We start from the raw sequence: 27,765 nt of genomic DNA on the forward strand, positions 1-27,765 counted from the left end.
CTTTAAAAATCTTCTCTAGAACCAGAAGTGATAGGGCTTAGATGATACTCTGAGTAAGTACATTGATGACTGTAGTTTCAAGTTTGTTCATGGGGAATCAGGGGTGCCCCCCTTGGGACCCAGGGGAGGGGGTGGGGAGGGGTCCTAATGTGGCCTAAATTGTACATTTTCATCTTCACTTTGAGATCGCCATGTCTGATTTTCACCAAACTTGGTAGGTAGCATCCCTAGGGGGATAGGATCTCAATTTGCTCAAATGGGCTCCATTGCCCACCTGGGGGGTCCCTAGGGGGCCAAACCCCCTAAAATTAAGGAACCTTTAAAAATCTTCTCTAGAACCAGAAGTGATAGGGCTTAGATGATACTATGAGTTAGTACATTGATGACTGTAGTTTCAAGTTTGTTCATGGGGTTGGCGGAATCAGGAGTGCCCCCCCCCCCCCCCCCCCCCCCCTTAGGACCCAGGAGAGGGCTGGGGAGAAGTCCTACAATACAGTTGTAATGGAGCCTGAATTGTACATGTTCATCTTCTTCTTGAAAACCTCAAGATGAATTTTGACCAAACTTAGCAGGTAGCATCCCTAGGGGGATAGAATCTCAATTCCTTCAAATGGGCACCATGTCCCTCTTGGGGGGGGGGGGGGACTAGGGGGCCCACCCCCCCCCCCCCCACATTAAGGAATATGTAAAATCTTCTGCTCTAGAACCAGAAATGATAAAGCAAAGTTAATACCATGAGTTTGTACATTGATGACTTTAGTTCCAAGTTTGTTAATTGCAGATTCAGATCCAGGACTGCCTGCCCCCCCCCCCCCCCCCCCCCCCCGAGTTGAGGGGGGGGGGGATCCATATGCAGACCTAAAGTTTCCAATGTTCTCAGGTAAGTGTGTGCAAGAATGCATGGAAGGTGAAATTGCGATACTCAGGTGAGCGCGTGACCCGCGGGTCTCTTGTTTTTTTCATGTTGTGGAATGCTTGTTTGTTTGTGCTGTTAAGTTTTAGTCTGTTGGAAGGCAGGAAAGGACGGAAGGATGGATCGTATTAATTACAAATTGGGCCAACGTCAGATAGAGTAGGAAATTGTGAGTATTAGTGGTTAAAGGGCACATCAGAAATCAAACATCACTATGCTAGCCAAACTCATTATTAAAGTAGACCAGAATTCACCTTGATCAGGAATGTTGAGATTTACATGATCAACAGCGACAAAAATGTCAATGCATTCATAGCTGAATAACAAACCTTACCATGTATTTCTTTTTCAGACTAACAAACCTTTGGAATAAAGCCACAAATGTTCATCTTGCCTTATTTCAGTTTTGGATGAACGAATATCTAGGTATAGAGAATTTGTGTGTTTCAGAATAACGAACCCTTATTAGAACAGTGAACATCACTGTGTTACAGTAGGTACCCTGCAGGGTACCCTGCAGTACGACATAAAATGTAATTATGGGTCTCATACCTATAAAGAAAGTGGACCATCGTGAGCCCCATCACATTGTCATACATGTACCAAAGAGACCAAAATAAAGCGATGAAAATTGTGTAAATGATAAAGCAGTACCAGCTTGATAATAATAATTGCTTATTATAAAGGAATACCAGCTTGATAAGAACTGTGATTACATTTAAATGATGAAGGTGAATTTCTCTGCAAAGTGTATCATGTTTGAAGGCTGAACATATTTCTTTTATATTCAGAGGGATTATTCATTCATTGTTATATTTTTTTTTTGCCGTAGATTCATAAAATTTTTTAAGGAGTGACACCATTGCATGAGTGAAGCCCCCCCCCCCCCTCAAAAAAGGCAAAAAATAAGAACTGAAGTTCAACAAGTTGGTTTTTCAAACAGACATTTAATCTTGTATTTTATGATTTTCTTTTCTTCATATACTTTCTTTCAGGTTCAACTAGATAGAGAACTATTTTTGTAGATGTGAGCCCAGGATGGCTGAATCAGATTATGTCATATGATAGATTTATCATTATCAGATTATCCATTTTGAAGAGGGGACCTCTCCCCTACACCAAGCAATACTTCAAGTTTTGAACTCTTCTGAAAATGAAGCTGCAGAAACTTTGAGGATGAATGACTCAAACCAGATTGGTGAAATATGTCACATCTTGATTGAAGAAACAGTTTGTTTTAAATAACCAAGGTTGTTTCTGCTTATCTTTGCTTTTTGAGAAGGATATTCCCTCAAAATATTGCAGGGAATGCAAACGATTGGGCGGTTATTTCATGTCACCTTTTCTCACAGCTGAACATCCCTAGATGCCCCTTAAAGATGCAGAATACAACACCTATGATGTAGTTCTGTTATGCATGATTGACTCCATTGAGGTGGGGTTGTGGATTAGGATTAGTGCTTGGTCATACTGCTAATCCCATTGACAATGTTTTGACAAAGTGCCTTGTGGAGAAGGTCACAGCTCTGAATTTATAGAAGCACAATGAATAGAAAATCTGCTCAAGTTTGCCTTCATTTCAGGCTTCGCTTGATTTTTTTTTTTTTTTTTTTTTTGGGGGGGGGGGGGGGCTGGGTGGAATTAGATATGTTTGTGTGTCATTGTATGTGGAGTGTACAGGTTAAAATGGGGGGAGGGGGCAGAGAGCAGTGTGTAGGTACAGTGTAGGTCTAGATGTGCATGCATGTTTGAGTGCAGTCCGGTAAACTGATACACCACATGGTGGCCTGCAGGCTACTTTATTGAAGAAGAAGAAGAAATTATTAAAGAGTAGTTTGTTCTCTGTGGTATGGATGTGCCCTCAAGTCGAAACATCTCAGCCTCACTGAAGTTGATGATGCACCAAGTTAAGTGCTCTTTACTGTAAAACGAGGAATGTTCGTGTGCATGTTAATTTTGCCGATAGCCAAGATTTGCGAAATGAAAATGCACATGAAAGTTCTTGTCTATATCACTATATGCATTGAATGTTAGAGGTACATGTAACTCACAAAAATTTCATGCCGCGAAAAAGGTCGTCGGCTCCAATTCGCAAAAATTTCATGCCGCGAAAATATTGTGTTTTACAGTAACCTGTTGAAGACGAGTCCTGAGTAATACTCAGGCAGGTGTCTATGGGAAGTGTGTTTTATAGCAATATCAGCTCGTCCTCAACAAGCTTTAAAGCAAGTGTGATTTTGACCTTTTCAGACTGTATGTTAATTGATCGACTATCATATAACTGATAAATGTCTCAAAAGTTAATGAACTACTAATGTAGGCTGTGGGTACTTTTCTTAACCCGTTGAGGACGAGTCCCGAGTATACTCGAGCAGGTGTCTATGGGAAATGCGTGTTGTAGCAAAATCAGTTCATCCTCAATGGGTTAATCATATGCAATGCTTCAGTTTGACCAAGACTGGATATCACATCCAAGAACTATTGAAAAGCCTTTGCATGAGTAAGAATTGTGATGATACTTTAGTCATGACACATGTCCAATGTTCATTTGTGTTCTGTGTTCTGTAAAGAACATGGTATTTAATGTGACAACCAGAAAAAAATCCATGCCATGATGTACATATAGACTCGATGGAACATTTCTATTCAATACGACTTGTGATGGGCATTAATATTTTTCAGTCCATTTCACTTAAAACTAAGATATATGAATGTGACATAGTGTTTAGCAAAATGAGGACAAAAAAGTTCGACTGTTGTGTGTGTATGTGTGTGTGTGTGAGAGAGTGAGAGAGAGGGAAGGAGGAACAAGAGTAGGCAGAAGATTTATCGTCTGCAAAAGCTCCCCTAACGTTTGCAAACTAATGCGTCGAAACCGAGAAAGGAAGCCTACAAGAGCATGAAGCTTGAAGAGTGGAGCAGAGGTTCTGTTCAATGTTGCAGCAATTGAAAATTGCAGGCATCCATTACAAATGGGTATCATTCAACGACTACAGCTTTCTAGTTATGTGTGCCAACGAGAAACACTCTTTTGTTCAAATTAATGGTTCTTGTGCAGAGTCGTTTTTATGGCAACTGATTGACAAATTGCCCTTGAGCAATTAGTATTTATTTACACCAGTGAAGGACATTTTGTCAATCAGCTAGTCTTTTGTTGTTTTGCATGCTGAAGGCCTGAAGCAAATACAGACAGCATGGGTATATGTTGAAAAGGTAGCTTCTTCCCCATGCACAGCTGACCGGTACTTTTGATGTTTGTTCACTGACTGCAAAAGCCAGAGCTTAGCCGTTGTTGAGCTTATGTTTCATGTGTTTTGAGTTTAATCATATAGTGAGCTTGTTTTGACTCAAGATCCCTGTGGTTTGATGAAAAAATGAGTGGTATTCCTAATGAATGGGAAAATTGTTATGATTGTTTATCCTGTTGATGATTAGTCCCGAGTACACTCAGGCAAGTGTCTATACACTGTAGATGGGAAATGCTTGTTGTAGCAAAATCAGCCCGTCCTCCGCAATTGGTTAATAGCGGCATGTGATAAAAACAAATTAGCTGAATTGTGGGTGATTCATGTCTGTCTCATGAAAGTTATTATGATATCAAGATGGACTGTTGGCCCACTTCAGCCTTGTGGTGTACCCAGGCACTTATTGTTTGAATTTGCTGTGCTTTTTCATCAGTATTGAAGTTTGTAAATCCTCCAAACTTTGCCCGTAAGTATAGCCATCCCACTTCCTTGTAACAGTGTGGCTCAGTTCAGGGAGGTGAAACGAACACCTCCCTGCTCAGTGTCAGAGGAATGCCATGGTGACTTGATAGTGGGATTTACACTGATAATGCAAATTAGATGGATTCACACTGATGCAAATTATTGGGATGCAAATCTTGAGATTTTTGCCTGTGTGGACATAGAAATCCCACTAAATAATGCAATCAACATTTCAATACAAGTCCCAAGAAATCTTGCAATTATTTTGAAATTGTTGGAATAATTTGGTGCAGCGGCATGTGTGTGAGCGCTGGAACAAAATAATCTTGAGATTTTTTGTCCCGTCATTCATGCATGCTTAAACAGCACACGAACACAAGGGCAAGGGTCGCCATTTTCATGTAGTTTCGTTAGATTTCAGACATGTGTAGTTTGATCTCTAAATTAGCGCGATTAGCAATTAGCAGGACATTTTTGTCCATTTGAACTAGTGCAAAAAAAAAAAAAGATCTAGAGATTTGGATCACGATTATTATCCCACTATTTTGTCTGTGTGAATGTGACTATAAATAAGGACTAAGGGGATTACGTACATCTCTATTCATTGCTGATTAGGTTTTAGACATTTGTGCCTGTCATTGAAGAATTCACTCCCAGCGGATGTGGCAATCATTGAACAAAGTGCATTAATGGTTAAGAGTGAAAGCTCAAAAGATGTCTGTCCTTTGCTAGTGTGAGATATATCAGAGTGATACATTGTACATGCCCTTCTATAGATCTGAGAGGATTATTGGGAAGATCTTAAATTGCATCACTAAGATTAGAAGAGCTCAGAATCCTCAGCATGAATGTGTGATGTCAGCTTGATGTATGATCTGATGCACAAGATGATTGATTTAAAAAGCAGACATTATGCAGTTTGCCAATCATTTGCTAATCTTTGTGTAAATTTGTATCACCATATCTGATAAATGAATTTGCAGTCCAAAATAATACAGGGCCTGTGGAGTGTTTTCAAAAGTGTGTGTGTGTGTGTGTGGGGGGGGGGGGGGGGGGGCACTTCCGGGTTTCATGAGCTAACAAGCCAAAAAAAAAAAATGCCTTCAGCACAACTTTCTGAAGCCACTTCCGGGTTTCTTCAGCTGACAAAAGAAAAAAAAAATTTCCGCTCTCATCTTTCTCTGTTCACTTCCGGGTTTCTTCAGCTGACAAGCTGAAAAAAAAAACATAACCTTACCGCGCTCACACTTCAAGGTCTCTATCTATTTCTTTCCAGTGCCACTGATGAACTTCCGGGGTAAAAAAAGTATGTGTGTGTGTGTGTGGGGGGGGGGGGGGGGGGGCAAAGTGGTGGCACCTTATGTATGTATTCCTTTGTATGGTGCAAAAAAAAAAGGTCCCCCCGGTTCTGCAGGCCATGTAATATGTATCCATAATATGCATTCATAATACAAAAGGGACACCAAAATGCATGGTTACAGTTATACTTCAGCAATGCTATTTTATTTTCACCTGATTCCATTAGAAGTCCCTGGATCAAAAACTTTTAACTTGATATTAATTAAAGCAGCAATGCATTTCAATACATTACAATTTGGTTCAATTTATCTTATTAAATTACAATTTTATTTGCAATAAAGTTCATTCAAATACAATACTGACATTTTTTTTTCAACGGCAGTGTGCCCTTATTGTTACAGTAACCAAAGCTTCATTTCTCTGTATTTTAATATTTTGTCAAATCTTGAACATTTAAGAATGATTAAATGACTGGAAAAAAAAAATGTTCTTTTCACACATTCACCTGGTTCTGATAGTGTTCATTTGATATTCTTTATTCTCCATCAACAGGATACAGACTTTAACAGTACTGGTGGATACGAGGTCCTCATAAAGCGAATGAAAGATGGCAGAGAAATGTGCAAAGCGCTGGAAGAATTACTCAAACAGAGGTAAAGTGTGGCAACTTCTTTAAAGCAGTTCATGTGCTTGGAGTATTGTGTGTTAATTTTTCTTGCGATGAATTCTTCCGTTCTCTCCCATGCTCTTTTAAAGGAAACCAAAACCCTTTATAAATGTGGATTGGGTTAACCCGTTGAGGATGGTTTGATTTTGCTACAACACGCATTTCCCATAGACGCTTGCCTGAGTGTACTCGGGACTCGTCCTCAACGGGTTAAAGTAGCAATAGAACACATCAGTGAAAGTTCAAAGAAAATCAGACATTCCATTCAAACGTTATGAATTTTTAAATTTCAGTGCTGTCATTGCTGGATAAGGAGACTTCTGCAGTTCACGATGTCATTCTGGACAACAGTGTAATACAAATATAAAGAAAATGCAACATATTTTCACTTTTCTGGAATAATGAAAAAGCACTTACTTGTTTCAGAAAGCAGGGGGAATGATAACTCTTGTCATCAGTAACAAGTCGATGGAATACACTGTGTACTTTTCATGAAAAGTGAAATTTGTGGCATTCTCCTCATATTTTCTTTATATTATTGTCCAGAATGAAGTCATAAACTGTTGTAGTCTTCTTATCCAGCAATGATGGCACCAGAACTCTAGAAATTAATGACTTTTGAAGTGATTGTTTGATTTTCCTCACATTTTTACTGATGTGTTCTACCAATATTGAACTGCTTTCACTCAATACACATTTACATCTTGTATACACTATGTGGGTTTTGGTTTCCTGTGATTATGGCAGATCTGAGTATTAATCCTTTGAAGAGAAATTTACCCCAAACATGGATTCACTGGATGCAAAAATATTTTGTAGAACACGTCGGCAAAGTTTGCTGAAAATCTCGAAAAGTGGTCAAAAGTTTTGGTTAAATCTGCAGTATGTCTTGTCATCGCTATAGGTGTTATGGTTGCAACAATATGAAATGTCACAATGGTTCAGTGATATGATGTGTGGAAGATATGAAGGGAATTTTAACATAACATTATATAATATAACGTAATATAATATAATATAATGTAATATAATATAATATAATATAATTATGATACAACTTTTCTTTCTGAACGAAAACTGTACATTCCCTAACCTTTTGCTGATATGTGTCGTGGGTGATATTATTTCCCCTGCCTTCTGAAGGAGGTAAGTAAGTGCTCTTCATTATGCCAGAAAATGAAAGTGCTGGTAGGGTTTGTGGAGTTTTCTTCATACTTTCTTTTTATTATTCCATTACTTTGCCATAAAATTGTTGTAGCCTTCTTTCAGGCAGAAACAGCACATTTGAGTGTTCAGACTTAACCATGTCTATGAAAAGTCATAACTCTTGTACAATTTGCAAAATTTTCTTCAAACTTCAGTTCTGTTTTCTTCCAATTATGTTTCCATTTATTTAATCCAGATACCTACATTGTACTGTACTTGAGGTTTAGTACAGCTGTCAAAGGCATGAAATCTTTGTTGTACAGGATAACTGATATATTTGTATAAATTTTCAAAATTGACATGCAATGTAGAAAAGAGTAGCTTGCACTGTTGTAGAAGAAAATAAATCAATTAGGTGAATGATTAAGGGGTTTCACATTGAAAAAAAAAGTTTTCTAATCATAAAGATGTTCTGATTGTACATGTATTTAGAGTTAGGGAGCATTCAGAACAGAGTCTCCTTATGAACTGCTGTTAAATTGGGAATGACATTGGATATGACAGCTGTGTCACAAACTGCGTATCCTATCAATCAAACATGGAACTCCTGTCCATGCCTATGATATCCATGCACTATCCGCAATGAAGCTACAGCTACTCTCAAATTTATCTCATGTAAATCTGCTTTGGAAGATGCACACAAACCCCCACAAGCTGTGATGAACAAATACTTTCTCCAGAGCTGAAACTGAAACCACTGCAGCTGAATTGTGCTTTGTGTGTTTTTTTTTTTAATGGACATACCACTTTCTTTTATCCAGCTCATTGTATTGTCATATTTTTCCCCATAACACAACACATTTTGTGTGCATTATTAAGCATGGCTTCTTTCTGATTCTCAGTTACTCCCTGAGTGTTTCCCCCACTAAGTTTCCTTGTGCACTCATGATCAATTGGCTCTTGCTTAGTATCACACTATGGAAAACTTAGCACTTAACCTAGTATTCTCTACCAACATTCTCAAATTTCCATCACACTAGACTTTTAACGGAATCTACCACTTTTCTATAGAACCATGTTTATGCAGTGAGTTAAATCATCAATGCCAGGCTGGTGTATGCATGCAACAGGCTATATTTTCTCTGCCAGTGCCATGTAAATGGTGGCACTTGGTAAAGTGGACAAGGATACAGCAATCTGACTAGAAGGTCCCAATTTCTAATCCCACCACACACTTTGTGCTTTCAAATGAGACCCCTACTGAATATTCATGGTTTTTTCCTAGAAGTTTATGAGACAAGTAACTGCACAAGCTGTATTTACTGCATAAACTGGATATAATATGATTTATGCAATTTTTAGGTTTATGACAGATCTAAAATGAAATAAGAATGTGCTGTTCTATAGGCTTGAAGAGATTGTGTATTGCATCATGTATTGATTTTATTGTAAAGCCTTGTGTGCTTTATTGTTTATACATTTGTATGATCTTAATGTATTGTATCATTTGGACACAAATGTTCGGTGAGAGATCTGTATGACAAGAAATGATGCGGATTGATTGTAAAATATTACACTGTAGATTACTGTCACCTATCATTTGTCACTGTGGTTTGATAGGGCCCATAGAACCTATCGAACCAGTTTTATTGAAAGAAAAAGTTTCTTGTAAAAGTGGAACTTTTCGCGCTCGGCCGGGTAAGAAGAGTTTCGCGGGTTTTTAATTCCGTGGAATCAAGACATCAACTACTGGAACATATGGCAAGCAAAAATATTTGCGTGCTCTTATCTTCACGCTAGTTTCTGGTCGCGCGAAATACGTGAAAATTTCAACACCGCGAAAATTTCCACTTTTAGAGTAACAACGTGAAAGTTTCCACTTTTACAGTACTTAGCATTACATGCTATTTACCCACCTCATCAATGGAGTGCCAGGTGCATGTTTGTCAGGCGAATTATGGTGGAGTTCCACATAGATATTTTCCATACTTGTATGCGTTCACTGCCTAGTACGCTTTCTGATATCAGCTGCAACAGCCTGCAAGTGTCAACTGATGGACTATTCTAGTCACCTGTTCTAAACGCAAGTTCATTCTTTGATTGAACACAAATTCCATTTAAATAGTTGCATCAGGCAAGCTTAATGCATTATGCGGCTTTGAAAACAAGTGAAGTGCCTATTCCTACAACTGAGAAAAAAAGAGAGGTCATTTGTACCAATGTGTACATGAGCTAATTACGCACTGGCTTATTCTGTGGAATATTTACAATAGAATTGATCATGGTTACCAGTATGCTCTCCTTTTCCCCTCTTTGGCAGGGCCAGAGCAGAGGACACTTTTGGGAGGAGTCTGCAGAGGATAGCCAAAAATGCTACGGGAACGGAAGAAATTGGGTGAGTGCATGCTGCTGTTAGGCCCATTCGCATTATGTGAGAGTTACCGATTTTTGGATTGTGTTGTAAAGTAACAAATCAAGATTATCAGCCGCAGTCCACGTATGATGGCCAAAAAACTAATTTGGCCACAAGTGAAACTGCTGGATATTTGCATAATGGCATACTTTCCTCCTTTTTTCGTGAAGCCAATTTGAATAATCAATAAGAACAGATGATTTTAAAAAAAAACAAAAACTTGTAAACAGTCTGGAGAATTTAGAAATATTCAAAGCAGGAACTTACAAATATTTGGTGACTTTGTCAGTCATTTGTGGTGACAGCCAGGCCACACATTAGTGGGTGAAATCAGTTTGTGGCAACAAGCCACACATAATTAGTGGGTGCAATCTTGTTCGACTGGAAACTGATACAAGGGTTTTCCATCTACCATGTATGGCAATTTGTATGGTTTGTAACAAGTTTCTGACCATCAGCATTTACCAGGGCATGAAGGCAGGCATGGAAGGGGGGTCCTCATTCAGTCCCTCTCACAGAGTTTTGTGTAGACCTGCAGTCTTTGTGATCATAGGGCCCTGACGTGTGCTGTATTTATCATGACGTCATCAGCACTCTTACTATTCATGGAAACTTTGTCAGGCAGTCATCGTAGCAGTTTCATGAGAGGCATATTATCATACGTTTTGTTCAGTAGGGTGAAGAGTATAGTCCCATTCAAATCACTCCTGGATATTTTACAATCGATTCAGCACAGATATGGGAATTAAGGACTTTGGGTTTGTCCATTTAAATACGTACATGTAGTTCTAGATGTTCATGCTTTTGCCGTGAATAATTTGTGGTACAATAATGCATCCGTGATATTGTACTGATGTTGTATGAATGAAATGAGAAGTTTAATCTGCTTTTTCAAATGAATTTATAAAGTGACATCAAATGAGGGAATGGTATAGAGTTTCATGAATATATTGTCATATGCTTCTTCCAATCTGTATGTACAACACATTGTATGCGGTGAAAATGCGCAAATACATGCATTAGAACACGATTCCATTAGTTTCTTTAACATTTGATGTTCAACTTTGACAGAACATCTGTCCTTCTTCTCGTTTGATTTACTCTGTTGATTGAAAGTCAACTTTAGAATGATACTCAATTGCACTTTAACTCAGTGCCAATTTGCCCAAGTGTGAGAAAAAGAAACACCCAGTGTACCCATGGTACCCAATGTAGCCTATTTATGTGCTCAGAAAATGGGCAGAAAGCATGCCTATTCAAGTCACATTTATTTGTGTGTCTTGGTGTCTAAAAGATGATTGTATTGCATAAGAGTTTGAGTCAGTAATTGCCTGCCTGTGCTGAACTCATCTTTGTGCCAGATGATAATCCTCCCATTTTTTTTTTTGCCATCATGTGACCTTGTTCTGAGAAATTTTAAACATGACTGTTTTTTTCTCTCTCTCAGACAAGGAGAAATTCCCAACTGACAAGGTGAAAGCTGTTTGGAATTACAGCATGTAAAGAAATGTGCCAACAAGCTGACATATTGTAGATGTAAAGTCTGATGAATCAGAATAGTCTGACTGCCATTAAGATATCAAATGTGGTATCCTGTGAGACTCTTAGAATAGCCACTCTTCTCATATGACTGTGACATGAGCCCCTAAAAGGGAATCCTCCTCCTCCCCCCACCCCCCCCCCCCAAAAAAAATGAAAACAAAACTCCACAAAAACAAAGTATATTGTAAAATACGATATATTCGCGGCATGAATTTTTCGCGAATTGGAGCCGACGGGCTTTTTTGCGGCATGAAATTTTCGCGAACTGCCACTGGCATTCAATGCATATAGTGTAGACAAGAACTTTCGCTTGCATTTTAATTTCGCGAATCTTTCCGCTCTCGAAATTCATGAAATTAAAATGCACGCAAACATTCCTCGTTTTACAGTATTCTGTGGATTCAGGGAATACAGCAAGGGTAGTGACATCTTTTAATAGTGGAAGTAAAATGATCTGAAGAAAATTATCGGAATGTATACTTCATTTCTTGTAGTTATAGTTTTTCCTGTGTCTAATGCTAATCTGAAAGTTGATCTCATTAAAGTGTGACTACTCTGTCAAAATCGAAGCAAAGATATTTTCAAAAGTAGAGTGCAGCCTACAGGATCAGGCAGAGGTGAACATTGCAAGAAATCTGTAGGAGTTAACAGAAAGATTTTAACGGAAACTTACAAGTGTATGAAAGTAAACCTAGATGAAATTTGCAGTGAAGAGTTAAATGCAAAGGCTCGCCTAGGACATCCATGGTTAAACCAACCTAATTTCTAGATATCTTTCTCGCTTCCTCTCTTTGACACCAATCCCCCATGATGCTTCAGTGGCCTGCGAGGGCATGGGATGAGCTTGTTAGCCGGACAGAGCAGATGGGCACCTCACACGTCCAGCTGGGGGCCAAAATGGTCGAGGAGGCCAAGAAGATCGAGGACTTCCGAGAAGCCCAGAAGGAGAAGAGGAGGAAACCAGAGGAGTCGACGAAGAAGACACAAGCCGTCAAGAGGGACTGGTTCAACAAGGTTATACAGGTGGGTCAACCAACTGTTTCTATTATAAGCTATTACAATTGATGGATACAGTGTACTTCATTTCCTGCAGCCTAGTAACGAAGTAACATTAAATTCTTTTGCCTGCTCCCTCCAATTCCATTCCAATAGGCAGAAATTCTCTATAGTTGTCGTATGGTTGTTGCTCGGTACAATGTAGAACAAGCCTCTGGCAAGCTGTGTGGTTTTTAACCGGTTGAGGACGGACTGATGTTGCTACAACACACATTTCCCATAGACACCTGCCCGGGACTTGTCCTCAACGGACAACTTTTGTGAATACTGCATGCATGAGATCTTTTAATCCATCGACAAAATCAGTCTATTGGATCAACAGATTCTCTTTTATTTCATAGGGGCTGTTTGGGAGGGGAAGACTGTTGGTTCTGGCTGGATTAAAGGAGACCTCTGGATGATTTTCAGACTTTTGCATTTGGACGTTTCCACAGTAAATGGGCACTTTTCAGGGATGTCTCTTTATTTTTCTGTTTCCGATGTGCAGTACCCTGAATACAATCTGATCTTCAAGAACACTTCAATGAAAGATAACTTTGTCCCCAAATTGCTTCAAACAAGCAATCAATTAAAATTGATGCCAAAATGAAAAATTTTGGGTGAACGCGTGTAATGCAGGACAGAAGTCTATGTACTAACATATGAAGGTCAAATTAATGGCAGACATGTTTCCATCAAACACAATGAGTAGCCTATCTTGCGAATCGGCGAAAAAACAGACACCATATCATTACAGAAAATATCTGTCTCTTCGCACGCAATAATTTGTCCCGCATGTGGTAAAATCTGTCCTTTTATATTTGCGCATCATCGTATTATACTTTACACAGTTTTTCATTTTCTGTGAAAATGTGAAAGCTACATGTACAATAGAAGGAAGTCACTCAATGTATCACTTTACCAGGAAGTTTCCCATTAATTGTCATCTTCTGGTTCTCTTGACTACAGGAAGAGAGTTTGATATTAAACGATACATGTACTGTCTTTAACTTTTACAGTATTTCAGTTTTGATGAAATTGATCTTTATGGCATTGCTGATGGGATTCTTGATAATAGATAACTTGAAACAAGTGACTTCACAGAGAAAAATGATTATATGGTTGTTGAGCTCTAGCCAAGAAACACAATGGGAAAGTTCAGCAGCGTACCAAATTCCAAAACAAACATTGAGAAAATATCTCATCATTTTGAGTATAGTATTCCACAAAACACTCTGCTGTGTACACACAGTGTTTAATGTTTAAAGGTATTTGCTTCAAGGGTAGTGTGAAAACTAAATCCACCAAAATCCTTTAGTTGTAAAACCAAACAACAGTGTAGTAAATGACAGGAATAGTCCATTGTATCATAATATTTGTGTGACAAACATATTAGATATGTTCCTTTGTTAACAAATATATTACTAATGGCATTGAGAAACTTTCCCCTGTTACATTCAAGCTTTTGCAAAGTCTGCCAATTTGCTACAGTATGTCTGTGATACACTTCCCACAGACATGATTATTATTGTTTTTTTTTTACATTGATCTAAAACGATACTGAATTGCAATGAATCCTCATGATAGCTTTAATTATGATTTTATCATCTCTCATGGTTGTGTTTGTACATGAAGGGCTGATGAAAATGTCAATGAGGTTTTGTGTCTCCTCCCAATGACCATTTCTCCCTTTGGGATTTGAGAAGAAAACACATGATAGTAACCCTTTGTGTGCTGTGTGCGATGACTGGCACAGAGATCCCCATAGTCTTGTGCACACTGTCAACAGTCTCTGGTGCAGAAAGGGTTAAAATATTGAAGGAACATCTTTACTTTCACATACAGGAAGTGAGGGACACTCCCCCTGACTGTGACAAAACTAACACTTATCCTTCCCTAATTCCTGCCACATATACGACAAGCAAATATCGTAACGAGTAGATATCCTCTTTGCTCCCAATTGGTGACAACACTGATCCCCCCTCCCCCCACTATCACACTATCTTGAGCTGGTGTTAAAAGATCAAGAGGGGGGTCTCGTAGATGGTCGTTGTCCCTGGAAACGGTGGGAGGATCAGAGCAGAAATAGACAGACGGCAGACGACAGTTTGGAAGACAGACGACAAACTGTCATGACCCAGTGCGCTATCTTGGGATCCTGGCAACAAAAGTGCAATAATTATGGCAGGGCCGTTGTGGTGAACAGAACTAACACTGGCAGGATTAGTTTGGGCAGTAAAAAATAGAAGACTAGTGTAATCATGTCATAAGGATCTCTCATATGTGCACTTCCACACCATTTTAAGTTGGCTGTACTAAATGGTGTAAATTCATGTGAATGTAATGATAGAAGTTTCATAATAAACTGTCAGATAGTCATTCAAAACTGTCAACATTAAAACCCTTTTCTTCCAGACTGAGTGTGAAAAAACAAAGTTTGGTTATGTTTGATAGCTGTACAGTAAACAAATTCAGTCTATAACTAGTGTAGTATTCTTATCATTTTACCGTATACATGTACATGATGTCAGTCCTGCTCTGTTTGTTTGTTTGTTGTTGTTTTTTGTGTGTTGTATGTTCTATTTTGGTTTTGTTTTATATTGTTTGTATGTACTGTGTTGTTAGTTATGCCAGATACAAACTGTGCTTTTTGATGCTATGCTTCCTTCAGAAATGTGCATAAATTGTTGTTCTGTTTAATGATTTGGTATTGAAGGAAATATTACTTTGAATTGGAAAATTTTTCATTAAAATCAGACATTAACTATGAAGTTTGCGATTGAATTTTAAAGTTTCACTTTTTTTTGTGTGATGAATACACACAAATTGGAAGAGGTGGTGATCTCACCTTCCAACTCTCCTATTGGTATGTACACTGAAATTTGATTGAAATTATATCTTGTTGTTGTTGCTGTTGTTGTTGATCATATATCAACTGCAACCTCTTTCTACCTAGAAGTCATTAATTGCTAGGTCATTACGAGACTACAATGATGTGCTGTATCTTTTTCTTGTTATTTTCCCATCAGAAAGGGAAATTTAGTCAATATTTTGTGTACATTTAATGGGAAACATTGTCGCCTCTGCCAATAGTTGCACCAGCACTGATTTATATGGTGAAAACGTGAGAAACAATAAAAATCCCCTAGCTTTCTTTCACATGTTTATAGGTCAGATTCTGTTGAAACCTCTACCCAATGTGATTGTCTGATTCTATTCTGTGTATCAAAGCTTACTAGAACTTTTACCCCAAGTGTGCTCATATGACTTTCACTCATATGCCTAATTCAATTTTTAATTTAACAGTCATGCGCATGTGCCCAGTCATGATTTTTTTGTAAAACTTTGGTATTACCAGACTATTTTCGCTGTCTTCACTTTTTCACTTAAAAAAAAGTTTTACATCCTATAGAATGTCAACAGGCCACTTAAAAGTAGTTAATACCCCCATTCCACAGAGATTTCTTCTCATCGGTCACTCGTCGGAGGCAAATTTTGTTACTTCCCTCCACCCGCCGAAGTGTATCGCATTGCAGTCTGATGAATCTGAATTGCGTTGCTCAACTATCATGTCAGTGCCAGACATTGCTCGTGTGATCCTCATCGGACGATCTTGCCTCAACAGATCACGCCCAGCGTGTCTGACACTGACCTGATAGTTGACCAGCACAAGTCGGATTCATCAGACCAGCCATCCGATACACTTTCATGGGTGGTCAGAAGCAACAAACTTTGCTTCTGCTGAGTGACAGATGAAAAAACATCTCTGTAGAATGGGCACATAAGAGGGCTTCATTTTTGTGTAGATTTGTAAGGGCACAAATGAAGGAAAAAAAAATGTTTGATTTGTTATGGTCGTTTTGACAGCCAGTTTGTGAAGGCTGCCAGCATGACTCGCATGTTTCTCTTCTTTGGAATGGTCTCTGTGGAAGTGTTGAAGTGCCAAAGTGCTTCAAGGGCAGTGGTGCAGACTGTTGCTGTGAAACACTTAAGTATCAAAGACAGGGTGACAATATCAACACCACTGCCAGAATGGTGCAGAATATAGTCAGCACAAGTTGTATGGCAAAGCTCTGCTGTAAGACTTGTAATGTACTAGTATTTTGAAGAAAAAAAAATGACTGAAATTCTCTGTTTTGTGCTTGATCAATTTCCATCTACTCTGAATCTTTTGGACCTGCCCACTTATTCTTATTCTAACTCCCATCGCCCCCCCAGAAAAAACAACCAAACAAATCAAAACCAAAAACAACAAGTTTAGAAACCCTTTCAAACTCAGTATACAGACTTCCATATCAGCACATTCATACACACAGTCATACACACACAACTTTTACATTAACACTGATATGACTATGCCATACAAATTATTGAATACGCCTATTGCTATTTGGTTTTTCATCTTTTGTTCTTGACATTTTCAAAAGGACTTCCCCTTAATGTGTTTCTGGATATGTCATATCAAGTGTTGATGAAGTTCTCAAAAGCAAAGTATGTTATACCGAACTGCTCTTTTGTGAGATGGTTTCACAAGTATAATAGTGATGTGTAGTTATCACATTAGATTGCTTGGGAAGTGAACTTGCTTGACTAGCAGTATTGTGCAAATCAGTACAATTCTGTTCCTAAGGTGAAAATCTCATGAGCAGTGAGTGCCAAATGCAAGATTTATCCTGCTTGTGGGGTGAGATGAAAGATGTCTGAGAGTCCTCGTAGAACCTACTCCTATTACAGTCTGCTTTTGAATTGGAATGTGAGGAAGCCAGCCTTGATCAAAAATAGCCATGGCATCAGAGCTGAGGTCAAATTTCCTTGTTGCAGTGACATCTACTTGTCATCTTTGCCCCTTTGATAAGTGCATGAAAAAGTCCTTATAAGTACTAAATGTTTATCTACTCTAAAACATGATATATTCGGGGCATGATTTTTTTTGCGAATTGGAGCCGATGGCCTTTTTTGCGGCATGAAATTTTCGCAAAGTGCCACTGGCATTCAATGCATATAGTGTAGACAAGAACTTTTGCGTGCATTTTCATATTGCGAATCTTGGTGTTCGCGAAATTCGTGAAATTAAAATGCACGCGAACATTCCTTGTTTTACAGTATTTATTTCTACAATCAGTTTGCATATAGTTAGCTGCCTGAAAATAAACATGATTACGGCCCTATGCTTTCATTAATCCTCTGTGAATGCTCGCATGCATTTATCCAGTTGACTTCTGGCACAGAGTTAAGGTTTCCAAACAACTTTTGGGTAGTTTTGGGCATTTGATAAATGCAAAGCTGTGTTTTAATTATGGGGTTAGAAATGCATTCGGAATGGGGTGAAAGTGCAATCGCAAACTTGTTAAAGCCAGATATGCGTCGTTTTAATATGCGTCATTTTGAAATGCGTTTATAGCTTGGACCTGCCCATGCCAACCACTGCCAATTGTTCTACATGTACACATCTACGCTCCTTGCGTCAAACTGCGCAGTGACAAGGCCTTCCAGTGGACTTACAACAGAGTTGATAAATGCAACAATGCAAAAAATGCGATCCGAAAGGTGTTTGCAAACACGTTTTATATAACTCTGTGTCAAACATGGGAAAGTTGATAAATGCAGCCCAAGATTAATGGCATCTGTTAACACATAGAGAGAAAGGCATTCTGTAACTCTGTGTATATAGCAGTGCTTTGCAGTGCATCTCACTTTAAGGAGATGTTTTTAAAGGCAGGAAGGGTATAAAGGGATGAATCTTAGAGCGTTTCATATGTGATAGTAAGAATGAATATTCCAGGCTCGTTTACAAAACTGTCGTGCCTCGATCGAAGAAACTTGATGACTGCCTTATCAGATTTCGTTTTTAATTGTCTTTGCTCTTCTTCTCTCGTATGCTGTAACTGGAAGACTTGTGTATAAGTACAGGAAATAATGTGAAAGCAAATCACTAGGACAGTTTTGATACAAAGCTGAACAAACAGTAAGTGAAAGTCATTGTTGAGGGGGAGTATGAATCATGTAACAGAGCTCTCTAATCTATGGGCTTCTCAAATTGCAGTAAATGACCAGACATGGTTCTAGCTCCTGTTTTTCAGTGCTTGCCATTTTCCCCTGCGTGCCATGCAAGGATTTTATAGTTAGATTGTTTCTACTCTCTTGAAAATAAAAATTCTGTGAACATTCATGACATTAAACATTTGCAAATTAGAGTCAGTGGCCATTTTGCAGCATGAGACTTTTGCAAATTGCCAACCATGACAGTGTACAGCATTGTACCCCTAGTTGGCATTCAATGCACTGTGTAGACAGAAACTCCTCGTGTGAATTTTCTTTTGCAAGTCTTGGTTCCTTGCCAAATTGGCAAAAGTTTCTTGCATACAAAAATTTCTTGATTCACGGTACACAGTCAAACCTGCCCTAGCAACCACTTGCCCAAAGCAACCACATGGAAATCCACTACAGGGAAAACAAGTGCAGGGGTAGTTATAAACCTTGTATTTAAAGCAACAACCTGTCAAAAGTGACCATAAAGTGTGACCGTTAAGTGTGCTCAATGACCACTCACTTCTTCAGGAAATGTCAGTCACCTCAACAGTCTCCATCACTTTAAATTTATATTTTTAGGGGTTGTTTCTAGGAAAGCATCTATAAGAAGAAGAAGAAGAAAAAAAACCAACACCCTAGCCTTTTTGGGGTAATCAACTCCTATGGTCATTGTCAGTGCCTTATAGCCCCCTTCCATGGTCATTTAACCCCAGCAGCACTTATCAGGGCTAGCTAACCCTGTGGCCCTTGTCAGGACTATTGTGTAGCTAGCTCTGCAGCCCTTGTCAGGACTGAAATGACACAGAATGAGAAACATTCATGTCAACACATACAAAAAAAAGCAAACAAAATAAAAGTTACACTGTAAGAGTGACAAAAAGCAAATAATAAACATGCTGTTGGCATGAATGGTAATCTAATAGAGAAATCTTTGTCAACTAAAGTATTTAATGCTTGGTTGGAAGTACTTTGGATGTAAATGTACTGTGTTATTTATAAAGGAAAGTACAAAAGGTAACAGCAGTCATTATATATTTTGTTTAGTGTTTTTTTTTGTGTGTGTGTTCATGTAAATGACTTTACATGAGTGTAGACATAGTTTGTATTGGGATGAGCATGTCATCACACAAAGCAATGAAAATGCCTATTACAATCATGGCTATCGCATTGAACCTGTCTACAACAACCACCTGTGTATTACGACCACATTTCATTTTTCCCTCGTGGGTTTGACTGTATCTCCCTCTTGTCAAAACTGATAAGCATGAATGCATGGTGTAAATGCACACATGTCTCATGGATGAAATGTGTCAGTGGGTTAATACACCCATGAAGCAAAGTTGAATGCAGCTAGTTTTATGCACTGTACATTAACCCGTTGAGGACGGGCTTATTTTGCTACAACACACATTTCCCACAGACACCTGCCCGAATTTACTCGGGACTCGTCCTCAACAGTTACAACTTTGTTCACCCCTCCCCCCTCCCCTCTTCCCTCTCCCCTCTCCCCTCTCCTCATCTTACCCTCACTCCCTCTCTCTCTTATTTTTTTTTCATTCATTCTTTCTTGTTTTCTGTGCCCAGGCCAAAAAGACCTATGAGAACCGGTGCAAAGATCATGACCAGGCAGATGACCACTACATGAAGCAGAGACTGGTGGTCACTCCCAAGGAAGTAGACAAGGTATAACCTCCCCCCCCCCACCTTTTTCTGTGGTTTTATCATAAATGATAGAAAATATAATCTTTTGTAATAAATAAAAAGTCATAATGTCTTCCTCAGTCAAAGAAATTAAGCAAATGAGAAACATCAGTGAAGGTATGAAAATTTTAAGTCCACTATTAAAAAAAATGTCAGTAGAAAAATATGAAGACTCAAATACAATAGTCTTTGGTCTTCTGATGTGATAGTTGTCTTACCTCCCTGGTGAAACCCATGGCAGCTACGGTATATGGAGCTGTAAGTAACTGTGCTCAGTCTACTGACTACAGTGTACAATAAGAAGGGATTCAAGCAATCTTTCCCAGTGATTTGCTGATGCAGGGTACACACTAAATCAAATAAGGTAGTTTACCATATTTTTTTTTTCTGCTGTCACACCTGCATCTATATCCACAGATTCTAACACATCAGCATACTGGAAACACAGCGATAACCTTGACCATATCATGCCCAAGTATTTCCCCATAAAAATTACTTTGCATATTCCTTCTGTTATTTCGCTGTTTCTATATTATCAGCTTTAATTGATATGGATAGGACTAAGATTCCTACTTTACATATACATTTTTTGCTGTTGTTGTTGGTCAGAAAGAGTTGGACTCTAGACTGAACCTCCAGAAGTTAATGCCACAACATAATCACCATAGCATCCCCAAGCTACAATAGCCATGCAGATGATCATGATACTTTGAATTAGTGTTATGTGATGTTCGTCATTAGCTTTAGTCAGGAAGTAATACATTTGCCACCCGTCTGTGAATTCACATTTTCTGCATGAATTGCAGCTCAATCTTTTCCCCAGGGTATCATATTCCTAATCAAAGCTAATGTACAGCATATATCAATTCCTCAGATGAATTCACGAAAGAGTTGACTTTTTTTTTTTTTTGGGGGGGGGGGGGCATTATTAGTTTATCCAAATTGATGAGAAGATTAGGGTAGGCTTGTAACAAATGAGGGCACACACCAACTATGTTGTAATTCCCAAATAAATGCATCAAGTGGATGTCTGATATTTAAGTGTCAAAATTTTTGAAGTGATCTCTTCTTTTTTTATTCAGTTAAATGATATTTAAAACACTGTAACTTTGGTTTATCTAAATTGATGAGAAGATTAGGGTAGGCTTGTAACAAATGAGGGCACACACCAACTATGTTGTAATTCCCAAATAAATGCATCAAGTGGATGTCTGATGTTTAAGTGTCAAAATTTTTGAAGTGATCTGTTCTTTTTTTATTCAGTTAAATGATATTTAAAACACTGTAACTTTGGTTTATCTAAATTGATGAGTAGATTGGTATAGGCTTGTAACAAATGAGGGCACACAGCAACTATGTTGTAATTCCCAAATAAATGTGTCAAATGAATGTCTGATATTTTAAGTGTCAAAATTTTTGAAGTGATCTGTTATTTTTTTATTCAGTTACTGTAAAAGTAGATATTTTCACGCGACTAAGTTTTCGCACTTGGCTGGGTAAGAAGAGTTTCGCATGTTTTTAGATCCGCGGAATCAAGACATCATGCACAGGAACATATGGCGAGCAAAAATATTTGCGTGCTTTTATTTTTGCGCAAGTTTATGGTTGCGCGAAATGCGCGAAAATTTCAACACCACGAAAATTTCCACTTTTACAGTAAATGATATTTAAAACACCATAACTTTGGTTTATCTAAATTGATGAGAAGATTGGTGTAGGCTTGTAACAAATGAGGGCACACAGCAACTGTTGTAATTCCCAAATAAATGTGTCAAATGAATGTCTGATGGTTTAAGTGTCAAAATTTTTGAAGTGATGTGTTCCTTTTTTGAGTTGAATGATAGTAAAAATACTGTAATGCTTGAGGCGGAAATGCCTTCATAATAAAAGTGTTTATCAAGGCAGGGCTTGGGGATCGATCAGTTTAGAGAGTATTCAATCAGTAAAGTTTCATTTGAAAAACGGAATGCTGTCGGAGGTGAATTCTCTGTCTGAGAGTGAGTATGAACATCAGTTTGGGAGATCCGTTGGTTAGGAGCGTGCTAAGTGCACGTGCGATGTTGGTGGCATCACCGTCATGTGAGTCGATTGCCTCTCTCGGTACCCCTCATCATCACAAGGTGCAGCAGTTTATTAAACAGATTCCACTTTAATAAGCATTCCCGTCTCCACGGGCAACACAAGGGAAGGGGGGAAATCCAGCATACCAGTGTCTTCTGACTGGAGGTTGGGTGATAGTAGACCTCGTAATTCGGATTGTGATAAGAGTATGTTACGAGTAGAGGAAACTCTTAATCAAAAAGAAGAAAAAAATGTTCCATTCCTCGTTATTCTCTCATGAAAGTTGTCTGAGGTGTGTGCAAATCCAGTTTGGAAAATGGTCTCAAATTGAAAGATTTTGAAGAGTGAACTCATGACTTCTTACTCACATATTAACTTCTTTCCAATCAAATTTCTGCACTATCACTCGCCACTTTTATATTGGAATGTTTGAATACTTGATAGATTGTATATTATGTCATACATTTTAGAGAGCCTATTTTTTTTTTTTTTGAGAATTGGGACTTCCTGACTATTTTGCAATTGTGGTAAAATTACGTGTGCCAAGACTTAGGTCTGTTATAAACCGTATTATCAAGCACCTTGTTCATATCCAATACTGTGTACTAGTACATGTACATAATTTGTAGGCCCCTCACATAATACTGTAAAAGTGGAAATTTTCACGGTGTTGAAATTTTCGCGCATTTCGCGCAACCAGAAACTAGCGCGAAAATAAAAGCACATGAATAGTTTTGCTTGCCATATGTTCCTGTGCGGGATGTCTTGATTCCGCGGCATTAACAACACGCGAAACTCTTCTTACCTGGCCAAGCGCGAAAAATTAGTCACACGAAAATATCCACTTTTACAGTATGCACATTGCATTTATGTTAGAATCAGTTGATATTTTTGCGGTCAAAAACATTCAGAATAGCACCCCTGCCATATAAATGACATTATATACAGTATGTGTGTATGTAGAGTGGTTAAATATAGGGTGTATATATTATGCACTTGTATCATGTATCTGTCCATCTGTCTGTCTGTTGGTATGTATATTTGTATTTATGTATGTGTGTATGATTGCTTGTTTGTATGTTTGTGTACTTTTAAAATATATTGTTTACTTTTAAGATATATGAAGATATGTGATCAACCAGCTGTCGTAACAGCATGAAATATCTTGTATAGACCGATTCTGTGACGCGCTATGTGTATTTTTGGCATGGGCAGCGCCATTACTGCGGTGTCTCAGCCGACCCCCCCTCCCACTCCCCCACCCCTCTCCCTTCATTAGCACGCGCACGGAATGAAAAACTGATGCATGGTTGCTTTAGCCAATGGGCGTCTCGTACTGAGTGCGCGAATGCTTGCTTAGTATGCGAACCTTTGTTGCAAGTGCGCGATAAACATGTTGCCCGTGGGGTGGGGGAGAGGAGGGGGGGTAAGCTGAGACACCGCAATTTGAGCTAATGGCTGCGCCCAGTGCCACAAATTGTCTGCTGCCCTCAACGAACCCGAATCGGTCTATACTTCCAGTTGAAAACATGGAACCACATCCAGACTTATAAAATACACAGCAGTAGCATGACTGAAATTAAAGGGATTTTACCTTTAATGTCTCAGTGTCCTACAAATTTGTTCCTCATTATGCATCTTTGTTATCTCTGTTTCATCATTGCAGCTTCAAGCAAAGAAAGAAAGATGTGGCACTGCGCTTGAATCAGCAGGTAAGTTTCCTGTTAAGCCAGTTTGTTTGCTTACTTTAATTCATTCATTCCTTGAATCCTTTATTGAATGCCAGATCCACCTGTCAACACAGTTGAGGCAAATTCCAACCTTTTTTTTTTGTAAGACAGTTCTGAGTGTGTAAGTGTCAGTGATGTTCACACGAATTTTTTTTTCTTTTTGGCATTTGCTCATTTGCTGAGCTTCAACATCAGTTGTAGTAGTTACCTGTGGTAGGATAAAAATCCTGTGCAGTGAAGTCTGAACTAAAGCCCATGGGACTCTGGTTAACTCTTCCTGTTCTGTTGGCAACATGTTCATACACAATGTTAATGGGATGTTAAAGCCAGCAGTCATGGGAATGTTAATGAAACATTCTGCCTGCCTTATGAAAGCTGATGGGGAAGAGTTATGACTGTCGGTAATATGTGCTGTAGTGTGGTAGTATGATAGTCAACTTTTTTTGAAACACTGATGTTCACTTCTGTTACCTTTTTTTTTTTTTTTGGGGGGGGGGGGGACATAACCATTCTGAGATATGAGTATTCTCTTTCAAAGAAGAAAATTTGATATACAATTTAAAGACCACATTTTTAGATAAGTAATGAAATAGGACAGCCGCAGCATTGGATTGTAACTTAAACAAAGTGTACATCTGATATATTCTGCAATTGAACTCTCTCTGTATGATGTCAGTATGAAGTGCATATCAGTTCCTGTCACTTTATACTGTGTCGATAAGTGGGTCCTCCTCTTTTTCATATTTGAGCAATAGGAAACATATAATGATCAAATGAAACAGGAAAATCCAACACATTCATCCCAGGCATATTTTGTGTTTTCCGTTCATCTCCCGGAAGCACCTGGTCGTAGAGCACGGTAATCATATTGTAGGCTATTTCAGCAATCAGGGGAAATTTCACCTGTAGTGTACAGTATGTAGTATCCAGCCAACCGCCCACATGTAACCCTCATGATCTGCTTCTCAAAATTCAGCTCACTAAATGTCTCTATTTTTGGATGTTTACTTGACTTTGTCTGCACAGTGAGTACCAATACTCAGTATTATACCCGCTGCCCCTCCCCCTCCGTATGACATTATTCATCCACCCCTCAGGCATGTAATATACCATTGTTTTCGTAGCATGCACATACAAAGAGGCCAGAGTTCAGGTAATATGGGTAATCATTTCTATATGGTTTCCTGTTTGGTACCCTTTGCACATTATATGGTGCGATCAAGTGATGTTGATGAGAAATGTTGCAAATGTTGAGTATTGGCTGGCTGATCTTCAAGGCAAACAGCCCAGAAAGGGTGTAAGAATGTCAAGCAATAAGCCAATTCGTAGTTCTACTTTGCGCATGAGCAGGAAAAGGTCATTGGTACCAAAACGCATGATGGTTTTTAAATTCACGGAGATAAGCATCTGTCATATAATGATTATTCATGCAATCCTTGTACATGATACTTGCGATTACATCCACCTGACTGCAAACCTGGTATTTGGCAATATGAATATAAACATGTTTTAATGCATTCAATACACAACAAAGAAATGGATGCTTCCCTCGAGGGTTGTTTGACGACCACTCTGGTCACCTGGGGGGTGTTTCATAAAGCTGTTCGTAATGTTACGAACGACTTACGAGCGACTGGTGATCAGTTCTTGTGCTGAATTATTGAAATTCTGATAAGTATAGCACATCAGAACCGATCACCAGTCGCTCGTAAGTTGTTCGTAACTTTACGAACAGCTTTATGAAACAGGGCCCTGGTCTCGCTATGCAAGATCATTTTTTGTTTAACACAAATTCCATAAATTGTTATGCCGGGCAAACTTACCGGTACGCATTATGTTGATTTGAATATGAGTGAAGTGCCTAATAGAATGGTCATTTGTACCAACGTGCAGATGAGCTAATTACAAACTGGCTTATTAAAGGGGTGGGTCACTGCACTACTACGGCATGCCTCATCCCCATGCCTGGCGTGTACAGTACATGGGCTTCAAAGTTGTTCGGACAAGTCAGACTGCTTTCCAATACTTGGTCACAGCATCCTTTAAATGATCGAAACAAAATTGATATTGGAGATCCTAAATCATAATTGTGCTGTTTTGGTATTTTGGTAATTATGAAATGTCATTGTGACCACATCAAATGCTTCTTTATGTGTCCTCCAAGAAAGCCAGTTTATGGGAAAGGTTTCACTGACAGCCTCCTCCGAATATAACCATGATATTGATTACGTGCTGAGGTAGAACTTAACCAGAAATATGAGTAGACTGACATTGCTCATTTTAAGGGATGGTATAGTTTTGGTTGAGACTTGGCTCTAGGTTTCTAACTTTTCTCTCTCTTTTTCTTTTTTTTTTGTGAGATAATGAGAAACTTCATATGAATCATGAAAGAGCATGTATGTTCCAAGAGGAATTCTACATTTATTTGCTGAAATTGGTTTGGAAATGGCCAAGCTATCCAAAACAAGCAATACTTATAAAAGGTGTGACAACCTTTTATTAGAATCTCTTTATTCTACTCTGTTTGTGGATATCTTAGCCATTTCAAAACTGATTTTTCATCAAATAACTTTAAATTTCTCTCAGAATGGTATGCTCTGTAACATTTCATAAGTGGTTTCTTTTAATATTATCTCACAATAAGTTAAAGGCTGAATCCTGACTTCAACCAATACTATACTGTCCCTTTAACCTGCTTCCTTGAGGTTGAGAGCAAAGCTACAAGCAAAACCAATAACAAGAGAATGGAGAATATGATCAATGTGCCATGTTTTATTACTGTGATGTTCCTGGTGCGTGGGAGTCCCAAGTGTGTACGTACTACATGGGGTGCGTTTATCAACTCACTTCTGGGGTAGAATGAAGGTTTCCAAACATCTTTCAGGGAGATTTTGGGCAGATGATAAACACAAAGCTGTATTTGATTATGGGGTTAGATTTTTTGCCTTTCTGAAATGCTGAAGAAAGTGCAATCTCAAATGCGTTTCAGTCAGAAACGTATTTCTCTGAAGATAATAAATGCAAAGCCATTCTTAAACATGCTTTATAGCTCAGACCTACCAATGCCAACAACACGACCTCTGCTCCTCAGGTCAAACAGCGCAATAAAACTATGCAGTGACAAGGCCTCCCTCTCAACTCTCGATAGGGTTGATAAATGCAATGACTCAAGAAACGCGATCCAAAATGCCTTTGCAAACGCATTTGGATAGTGGGTATTGAAATGTATTTCAAACATGGGAAAGATGATAAATGCAGCCATAGAGGAATAATGTAAAATAAATACAATCAGTATCAATGCAAAACTAGTAATAAAATCACCATAAATAAAAGTATGAAAATTTCATGATTTAGGTATTATGATATGATTAGTGCTCAGTGCAGTTTTGATTGATGCTATAGTGATTCTCGAAGATGTACTTCGGTGCTGCAGGGTAATTTGCTTCCCTAGTACAATGTTTTCAGAGACCTTTAATAGTTTCATTCCAAGTCGGATGACGCATTTATCAATAGTAAACAGA

The 27,765-nt window shown here is 38.6% G+C and overlaps 1 protein-coding gene across 1 annotated transcript in view; it reads left to right on the plus strand.

Moving 5' to 3' along the window:
- LOC139734913 (proline-serine-threonine phosphatase-interacting protein 1-like) overlaps positions 1 to 27,765 on the plus strand; it is a 91,516-nt gene that overhangs the window by 25,849 nt on the left and 37,902 nt on the right. The window contains exons 2-7 of the mRNA XM_071645693.1: positions 6,472 to 6,572; positions 10,053 to 10,127; positions 10,896 to 10,907; positions 12,518 to 12,710; positions 20,337 to 20,435; positions 24,181 to 24,226. Coding sequence (XP_071501794.1) covers positions 6,472 to 6,572; positions 10,053 to 10,127; positions 10,896 to 10,907; positions 12,518 to 12,710; positions 20,337 to 20,435; positions 24,181 to 24,226 — 526 coding nt within the window. The remainder of the gene's footprint in view (positions 1 to 6,471; positions 6,573 to 10,052; positions 10,128 to 10,895; positions 10,908 to 12,517; positions 12,711 to 20,336; positions 20,436 to 24,180; positions 24,227 to 27,765) is intronic.

The sequence above is a fragment of the Diadema antillarum genome, unplaced genomic scaffold (genome assembly GCF_040938485.1).
Source record: "Diadema antillarum isolate AM-2024a unplaced genomic scaffold, OU_Dant_1.0 seq00000550_RagTag, whole genome shotgun sequence".
NCBI lineage: Eukaryota > Metazoa > Echinodermata > Echinoidea > Diadematoida > Diadematidae > Diadema > Diadema antillarum.